The following is a 9891-nucleotide window of genomic DNA, read 5'->3' as shown; positions in this document are numbered from 1 at the left end:
AAAAAATCTTTGTGTTTGTGCCCTTTATAAAGTTTATATCTCTGCTACCTGACATTACATTTTATGTCACACATGGCCTGGTCCAGCAAGGTCTCATTTATGTCAGATCCTCATAACAAATGAGTTCAACACCCCTGCTTGTTTTCAGTACTGTTGGAGTTGCCTTCTTTGAAAATATTATCACAACTGCAACTGAGATGCAGTTCCAAGGCATGTGTTACTTCAAGGCATTTGTCAGACTAGATGATGCAGGATGGAGGATGCCACTGATGAATGCTCAGAAATCAAATCTTACATTACAAGTCTAAGCAGAGATACACCTTTCTAATCCCACTGACTTCATCTGATGTTTGAAGAGTCTTATTCTGTTTAGGATTGCACTTAAACTTCCACTTGGTCTTGATAGAACTGTTTCAGTTGCTAAAATTAACTCTAGCTTTTCATAGCAAGTTACAGAACTGTAGAAACATATTCCTAGCTTCATCCAGAAACCATCAATCAAGCCACTTACCTCATCAAAGGTTCAGGAAAGACTCACAAATGGAGGTGTAGGACACAGATTGCATGCAAATATGACCCTTATAAAATCACTGTGTAAAATATGTGGTTTTTGCAACAACTGGAAATCAAACTACAGGATCATTTGAGGAAAGACAATAAAACAACAAACCAAAAGCCAGTTTTTAAAAATCTGCCAATTCATCCAGTTGTATGAACACTGCATTGCCCTTCAATCTTGCAGGAAGATTAAAAACAAAATTTACAAATGAAAACAACTGGAAGTCTACAAAAAAAATATCAACACTTGTGATGTTGGCTCACAGTATGCTGTATGAAGGAGAGAACGAAACCCTGAAAATATTTAACAGATTAGTGTGCAGTTTAATAATATTGAACCCAGAGGCAAGCAAGATTCGTCCTCCTTTCCTCAGCCTCCATTTGTTATGTAAATAGCTTAGCACAAGCAAATCTTGCCTCCACCATGAATTCATGAGGCCATTTTTGGGGAGGTCCTTTTATAACACAGGATGGTAATCCTGATCTGCCATGCAGGGCGCTTGTGAGAAAGCTACAACCTATGGGTCCATATGCTTAAAAAGGTAAAGGTAGTCCCCTGTGCAATCACCAGTTGTTTCCAATCTGGAGTGATGTCACATCATGACGTTTTCATGGCAGACTTTTTTTACTGGGTGGTTTGGCATTGCCTTCTCCAGTCATCTACACTTTCCCCCCAGCAAGCTGGGCACTCATTTTACCAACCTTGGAAGGATGGAAGGCTGAGTCAACCTGGAGCTGGCTACTTGAACCCAGCTTCCGCTGGGATCAAACTCAGGTCGTGAGCAGAGCTTAGGACTGCAGTACTGCAGCTTTACCACTCTGTGCCATGGGGCATAAGCTTAGAACACTCCAAAACCACTTTATAACCATGGTATACATATTACCTCTTGCTATTAATCTTCAAGACTGCATCAGGGCATACTTTCTAAAAGCAAATCAATTGTTTAAAAGCGCCCTTGTGAATTATGGACAAGGTCACATAGAAGCAGGGTCCTTTTGTCCCTCAGCACCTATGGGTTTGGGGCTTCCTGATAGATATTGAGGAATTTAACTTGGATGCTGATTCTTGCAGCACTGACTGCTAAGACTTCAGTGTCCAATTTGGAGACATCAGAAGTGGCCAGAGGCACAAATGTGACTCTCTCTCAGTCACTCTGCTGCTCCTCATGGCTCCTGAGCTGTTGTTCAGGATTGGCCTCCTAGCTGATGTTGTAGTTTAGTGGGCTGATGCCCCTGACAAATTGTTAAGCAGCTTGAGAGCTGGATGTGGCCCCTGCCCTCAGGCCATAGTTGGCCTGTTTCTGCCTTCCAGACTAGGCTAGTTCACTAGATGGCCTTGTGATTCCCACCAACTCAGTGATTCTAGAGTCTTATCTCCAAATGCACATGTCCTCTTTGCTGCTACATTTTAAGAAGGCCAAGATTTTAAAAAGAAATGACATTGGTGTCCCAATAGTGATACCACACAGGACATGCAAGCAACCTGAAAGAGTTAATTAATATTTGCAAAATGACCAATTTGGTATTTGTCATGGCTTGTTAATGAGCTCTGGAGGTATCAGGGCCTGGCTATCTGCACAGGCTAAAATTCAGATAAAGCCGTTTACTGTGGCGTGTCCCACAGATATGGAATCGCTGAGTTCACGAGGCATATTTCTGGGAAGTGTTTCTCACACCTAATGGCAAGATATAAAAATCTGAAGTCTCCGTAATTTTATTCCATTTGCTCCTTATTAGCCTCTCGCTCTTATCTGAGGAAAAATGACCAGGCTTGTGAGTATATTTGATACATTCCTTTCTTTTAACAACAACAAAAATGTATTTTGTGGATTGTCTCTGTAATACTTGTGGATTGTCTCTGTAAGAGGGGGAACTCTTTGAGATAAATCATATGCCATCATTCATTAGGTCGTATAAGAGGACAGAAGCCAGTTTTCCTTGCCAAAATATACACACCAGTAGATTCACTGGGGGATCTTCTCACCAGAGGGAGTATTAGGCTGGTTTTTGCCTGAACGTATTTCTGTAACTGCAGCATCCATTTCTGAGGACAGTTAAGTAACAGCAGGAACATATTCTATGCTTTTGATATGAGACCAGCCTCAAATAGTTTGGCTCTTGAGACATACAATCCTCTATGTTGACATAGAGCACAATCTGCCAGCAAATTCTCTTCCACAAACCTCCCTGGAGTCAATAGCAGTTGTATTCAGACACAGAGCTATTCTCAGTCCTGTTTGTTTCAGTGGGGCATACACAAGAGAAGAATCTGATGGACTATAACCCATTTGCTTCCCACTTCTCTGCTATTGCTGGCACCTCAACTTGACTTTCTGGCTTTGCCACATTGTGAAAGGGCCTATTCTGTTTGCAATCTATACATTTTTTTGGGGGGGGGGAGGTTAATTTCCAAATAAAAGTATTAATGCAACAAATTCATTTAATAATTCACATTGTAAAATTTGCAGAAGAAAGAAAGATAAGAGAAAAAAGGCATAAATATTTAGTATGCGACTTTTAAAAACTGAGTATCAACCCAACCTAAAACCAGTGAAATATATGCACTACACATCTTTGATGCTCTTCTTGGTTGCCTACCCTAGCTTATATTGCTGTTGACCTAGAGCTTAAGAGCTCATGTGGTTCTAATTATGCCATTAGCACTTGGCTTGGTGGACTGCTCCCAATTGTTCAGGGCAGTGACCCACTAGAAACTTGCCAGGTGAATTAAAGGGTCAATATACCCCCACCAGCGAGAGAGTTACCATTCCGTGCCTCAGATCTTTGCAGAGAGCAGCAAGCTATATGCACACAATTGTCTGCAAGGAGCTCTGCATATTCACTAGCAGAACAGGAGACTGGTGTTGGCTCACTTACAGTTGCTTACTCTGGCTTTGGAAACTCCTGGAGAATTTGGAGTGTAGCCTTGGGAGGGAGCTCAGCAAGCATGTGATGCCACAGAACCTCTCTTTTGAAACTGTCGTTTCCTCCAGGAAAACTGTCCCCTCTAGTCTAAAGATCAGTTGTAATTCCAGGAGGACTCCAGACCACACCTTGAGGTTGTCAACCCTTGATGGTAGTCCTAGGCTTATTCTAGACTCAGTGTATAGCATAAATTTAGAAGGGACCCAGAAAAAGAATGATTGTGGCCCAAATTTCCTTTGGAATAATAATCCTGCTATTTCCCTTCTTTTCCAGCTAATACTAGTCGCTGTTCTGGGGGTCTTCTGGTGTCAAGCTTCTGCAACTTTTCAGGTAAGCAAAATACAAAGTTTTATGTTCCATTTTGTATATCCAAGGGGAAAAAATACTAGACAATGGGAGGGAGGGCATGAGATCCAAGAAACAGAACAGGCTGTCTCTACTGCACCACCAAAATGGTGAAAGAAAAAGACTGCACTTCCACATTGGATTAAAACAGAAATTTCCAAACTCTGTGCCAGGCTCTCCTATTAGCCAAAGGAAATTGCCTGCTATGTCTCTGCATGATGAAATTGTTCTTGCCATTCTTCTTCCAATCAACCACTGTTGGGAGATTACAGATAATTTTGCTACATAACTGTTTTGGGTACGCTTGGTTCATTCAGTGGCTTCCCATGCAGAAATTCAGCAGAAATACCAGCCTTAAATGATGGTCCCTGGTGTATCTCTGTATGAACCACTGTTCTGGGCTTGCCTCCTTCTGAGGATGAAATCTCAGGTCTACAGCAGGCAGAAGTATAAGGAGTTGGTTGGCTCCTATGAGAATGGGTAATTCTTACATGCTTTTTTTAAAGTATAAGAATGAAATATGCCTGCAAAGTTTTAAATGTACAAAGTATACATCCTGTTATTAGAAGCTTGGGAAACTCTGGGTTACAATTTGCAACTGCTACAGTTTCCCGTGTTTCTCTGAATCTGCTGTGCTTCTTTACATGACCCAGACTTCTTGGACCCAAGAGACACTTCTTAGTAGTCCCTGCCACTATGGAGAGACATTTAGTTTTAGATCTTCTTTCAAAGTTAGTAAGAAGACATACTCTAATGGGACTGCCACAGCTTAGCTGTGCTGTGAAATTGCAACAGGCAACACACTTTCCTTGTTTTCACTTTCTGGAAAGAAGTGCTGAAAATAAAATAGTTTCTGCTTCTTTTATTCTTAGGTCTACAGGATCCCCAGTGACACTGGTGATTATACCCAGCAAACAGTGACCATTGATAATGAGAATCAAGTAGCCAATATCCATGTATATGGTGGAACATGCTCTTCCGATACAATTTTTGACTACAAACATGTAAGTTATCTAAAGATCTGCCTCTCTTTACAACTGTCTCCATTTGTGCACACTCTTTGGAGTCCATTGTGAATCATACCCAGATGGAACCGTTTATCTGTTAAATGCGCATTACAACAAAACTTAATTACCCAGTGTCAAGATTATATATTAATCTGATTTTAGCATTACCATAAACAATATCCATTGGGCTCATATGTGGCCAGGAGATTTTTTTTTTTTTGCACAAGAAATAGTGTTTATGAATGAATGTTTGACTAGGAACAGTTAGTTGCATGGAATTCAAAAAGGCATACACATTTTTCTTACAGTACTTACAATTTGTTTTGAACTTTCTTTGTCATTGAGTTTTATCTTTCCATCATCTTCCTTTAGTTCAGCCTTAATGCTATTAAAACCCATGACTCTTGCCTTGGCAAACAATGGCAGAGTAGGGAACCTTATCATGTATAGATTTCCACATCTCATAATTGTCTATCCTTGCTCAGTTATTTCTTGCTTTTGTAAATGACAGGGATACATTGCAACAAGATTGTTTTCTCGACGAGCCTGCTTTGTGTACAAGATGGAAAAAGGCTACATTCCAGAACTGGACTTAATTGGAAAGCTTGCTTATGAGAAACAGGTAACTGTATTGGGGAAGGATAGAGAAATCTATATGGGCATATCCATTTTATATACATATTTTGGTTTTATACTATTAATTTATGGCTTCCACCAAAGAATGTAGTTTTTCAAGATTGCTGTGAATTCTGCTAGATTTCCATAGCCTTCCATCACAGCATTACAGGTTCCAGCTTCCTTGTTGACATCTGTGGTATAGGTATGTCCTATGATGACAACAGGCAAACCATGTCTGGATACCAGAGTGATACATACGGATTATACCATAGTACCCAGAAAAGGCTAGCAATAGTTACTAGGGCTTTAGCTGCAATTTAGCGCAATGCCTTCCAAGGTCAGGGACTGGATCTTGGATCCAAATTTGCTGCTACACGCAGTATTTTTGTTTATTTATTTATTTATTTATTTATTTTTCGTATTTATATCCCGCCCTCCCTGCCAGAGTAGGCTCAGGGTGGCTAACAACAGCACTGCTACTGTGCACACAGATGCAGCATCAACAGATGGCACTAGTGTAAGAGCTTTGGATCACTGGGAAGGGGCTGAAGATTCAGTAGGCTAGCCAGATGACCAAGTTCAGGACTGTGGGCACTGCTAGGGGGTAGTGTGTCCCCCAGTCTTTGAATGTTATCTGAACCTGAACCCAAATCAAACTTCTTCCTTCTCCAAGCATAGCCTACTGTGAGAATATTGAAAGTAGACAACAGATTGCATGAGATCCAATATGACAACTATCACTTCTTGAGTGGCGGCAGAAAATAATTTTAGGGAACCAGGTGAATTCCTGACTTATCTGTCTGGATTCCAACAAATATGATGTCTAGATTCTGGGTTATTGAGAGTATAAAAGTTAGGAAGAGTATATGCAAGGAAAACTATTCAAGATCCCTACAACCATCCCATTTGGGGAGAAGGGCAGTTTCAATGGGTCTGGAGCCACCAGGAAAAAATCCTCATCTTTTTCTTTTTTAAACATGCTCTTCTTTCAGATGCTGAACAAGATGTTCTCCCCAAAAAATATATGGGTGCAATATGAACCCAGTAATTCTTTCTTTGGAGAAATCAAGGAGTGGCTTGTCTTTGGCAGCTCTATCGAGAAGCTCTGCAAGGGTGTGCCTATTTACAAAGTTGAAAGAGTTGAAAGTGAGTATGAAGAACGCAAGTGCTCCTTTGTTTAGAACTGAGCCTTTACAGAATTGCTTTGTAACCTATTGCTGAAGTACAATGGGAACTTGGATTCAGCTAGATTTAAACAGTTCTGCCACCTGGAATGACAGATTTGCTGGTACAGTTACTATAACAATGATGAAACAGACAGCATCACTTTCTGAGGCATTTACAGCCCCTAATATTTTTAACCACTTTTTCCATAATCTGCCATTTTAATGCTCATAAGAAGTTAATCATATTACCCAAAATATTAAACATCTACGAAATAGAAAATATTTATCCCCATCATCCCCTTCATTACATTGAAAGGTTTTGGGGTCACTGTCTACAAAATTCCTGGAGGACGCTTCCATCCTTGACCCACTTCAGTCCAGCTTCCGCCCAGGTCATGGGACGGAGACGGTGTTGGTCGCCCTAGTAGATGACCTCCAACGGCATCTGGATCGGGGTGGCTCGGCAGTGCTGATGCTGTTGGACCTATCAGCGGCGTTCGATACAGTCAACCATCAGTTGCTGACTTGCCGCCTCGCCGACGCAGGGATTCAGGGGTTGGCCTTGCAGTGGCTTTCCTCTTTCCTTGAAGGTCGGGGACAAAGGGTCGCGATTGGGGGGGAACTATCCCAGAGGCGCTCACTCGACTGTGGGGTGCCCCAGGGAGCGGTTCTCTCCCCGATGTTATTTAACATCTATATGCGACCTCTTGCCCAGATTGCCCGAAGGTATGGGCTGGGGTGCCACCAGTATGCTGATGACACCCAGCTCTTTCTGCTTATGGACGGCCGACCGGTCTGCGCTCCAGATAACTTAGATCGGGCATTACAGGCCGTGGCCGAGTGGCTCAGACTGAGTGGACTGGCATTGAATCCTGCGAAGACAGAGGTCCTTTGTTTGGGCCGTCGGGGGCCGGGGGGGGGAAATCCCCCTGCCAGCTTTTGGCGGTGTCCCGCTGAGGCCGGCGGACAGGGTCAAAAGCTTGGGGGTGCTACTGGAGCCATCCCTAAATATGGAGGCCCAGATAGCGACCACTGCCAAGTCCGCGTTTTTTCATCTTAGACGGGCAAGGCAGTTGGCCCCCTTCCTGGACCCCGACGACCTAGCAACAGTGATCCATGCTACGGTCACCTCGAGGTTGGATTACTGCAATGCCCTCTACATGGGGCTGCCCCTGTGCCGGACCCGGAAATTGCAGCTGGTGCAGAATGCCGCGGCCCGGCTGTTATTGGGCCTCCCAAGATGGGGGCACATTCGGCCAGGTCTTCGGGCTCTGCACTGGCTTCCAATAATATACCGAGTCCGGTACAAGGTGCTGGTCATTACCTTTAAAGCCCTATATGGCCTGGGACCTGCCTACCTGAGGGACCGTCTCTCCCCACACGTTCCCCAGAGAGTACTGAGATCTGGGACTCAAAATCTTCTCACCATCCCCGGGCCCAAGGAAGTGCGCCTCAAAACAACTAGAGACAGGGCCTTTTCCACAACGGCCCCTATGTGGTGGAACCAGCTACCGGAAGAGGTGAGGGCCCTGCGGGATCTTACTCAGTTCCGCAGGGTCTGTAAGACGACCCTCTTCTGGTTAGCCTACGCCTGACTAGACAAATGTAGCTTTCTAGATCTTAGATTTTTGTGATTATACTGCACAGTTTTAATGTAAAATGTAAAATTTTAAGGTTTTTAGGTTTAAAATGTTTGAATTTAAATGTATTAATTTGTTCCGATTTTATTGTTTTATTATTTGTTGTAAGCCGCCCTGAGCCACTTGTGGGAAGGGCGGGATATAAGTTACGGAATAAATAAATAAATAAATAAATAAATAAATAAATAAATAAATAAATAAATATAAAACTGACTTCTATTGGGATACATTTATATTCAATATTTTACATTTTGAATTTTATACTTAATGTATTTTTCAACTGAATTATTAATTTCACCATTGCTGTGTACTTAGTAATACACGTTTTGCCATTTCTGCATACTCACAGTTGCTATTACTTTTGGCAATTAGGTAATATAACAAAAATACAGAAGGGAGGACTATTGTATATCTTCTGGGGGTATTTGTGCATGTGTGTGTGTGTGTGTGTGTGCACGCACGCACGCATGCATGCCTGGAAGTCATGGTGACTCTGGCATTCCTTACTGGGACATGGAGGATGTTCAGAGAAGTGGCTTGATACATCCTGCCTCTGCCTCCTAGCCCTGGTATTTCAAGAAGGTCTCCCTTCCAAGTATTTGTCAGGGTTGCTTAGCTTCCAAGGTCCTGCTTAGCTTCCAAGATCTGATGAAATCTTGGCACGAGATCTTGGCACATCCAGGCTATCCAGATATATCTTATAGCAGAAAATAAAAAATGTTTCTCTTCAAAACCTGCCTCCTTATACACATTCATATTCAACATATTACATTTAGAGCTGATTTTCATTCTGCTTCTTCATTGCAATACAATTGTATACATTATTTTAGACTACTGCTCTTCCAAATTTGATTTCTATTTGCATAGTACATACTCCATCTCTCCTCAGATTTCATAACTGATCTGTTTCTCAAAGTTGTTAATTTCACCATCACTGCATATTGGGCAAGTTTATTTTTCCCTATTTCTAAGCTTGGATAAAGGTCTACTTTCCATTTTGCTGCATAGATCGTTCTAGCCACTGTCACCATGTATTTGAATATCTCTTCCAATTTTTTGGCAAATTATTAGGCAATATACCTAGTAGCATATTTTTGGCTTCCATGGGGAATTTAAATTTTCATATATTCTGCATTTCTCCATGTATTTCCTTCCAATGTCTTTTTGCTTTTTTCCACGTCTACCTATATGGAAGAAAGTTTGGTCTATATTGAAACAATAGCTTAAACTATTTGAGTTTGGAGTGTGTTTGCATTTGTGCATGTATGAGTAACCAATTTATATTTTCTGTTTCACATCTAGGTACAGTGGGTGCTGGAGGATGTGCCAAAGCAGGTATCCTTGGCATTTTGGGCATTTCAATCTGTGGACGTATAAACCTGTAATGTGAGCTGATCAGGATGCCATTTGCTGGATCCCTTCCCAACCAAGAAACTTTCCACCTCATTGAGAATTTGGGAAATGATCTCCATTTTCAGGCTTCTCAGGCTCTCTTGTATTTCATTTCAGCGCTGCAAACCCAATAGCTACTAATAAAGAAGAGCGACCTTTCAGGTCTCTTATGTGTGTGCATGTGCGTCTGTGAATTTTGAGAGCTTTTCATTCTGTACCAAAGAAGGAAAAACAATTATT

The 9891-nt window shown here is 41.9% G+C and overlaps 1 protein-coding gene across 1 annotated transcript; it reads left to right on the top strand.

The window, feature by feature from the left end:
* The first annotated feature begins 2256 nt into the window (after window positions 1-2256).
* On the top strand, window positions 2257-9809 carry GKN2 (gastrokine 2). The gene is made up of 6 exons (XM_060251059.1): window positions 2257-2331; window positions 3757-3813; window positions 4701-4832; window positions 5347-5457; window positions 6446-6599; window positions 9562-9809. The coding sequence occupies exons 1-6, from the start codon at window positions 2320-2322 to the stop codon at window positions 9642-9644; spliced, it is 549 nt and encodes a 182-aa protein (XP_060107042.1). The 5' UTR covers window positions 2257-2319; the 3' UTR covers window positions 9645-9809.
* The last annotated feature ends 82 nt before the right edge of the window (window positions 9810-9891 follow it).

Source organism: Heteronotia binoei, chromosome 12, assembly GCF_032191835.1.
Source record: "Heteronotia binoei isolate CCM8104 ecotype False Entrance Well chromosome 12, APGP_CSIRO_Hbin_v1, whole genome shotgun sequence".
Taxonomy (NCBI): domain Eukaryota; kingdom Metazoa; phylum Chordata; class Lepidosauria; order Squamata; family Gekkonidae; genus Heteronotia; species Heteronotia binoei.
This window is presented reverse-complemented; position numbering and strand designations above follow the sequence as displayed.

Bases quoted from the DNA above. Each gene is read 5' to 3' on its own strand.
- GKN2 (XM_060251059.1), top strand. The intron at 3,814-4,700 runs GTAAGCAAAATA...TTTTATTCTTAG, and splicing joins AAGCTTCTGCAACTTTTCAG to GTCTACAGGATCCCCAGTGA. The intron at 4,833-5,346 runs GTAAGTTATCTA...TGTAAATGACAG, and splicing joins CAATTTTTGACTACAAACAT to GGATACATTGCAACAAGATT.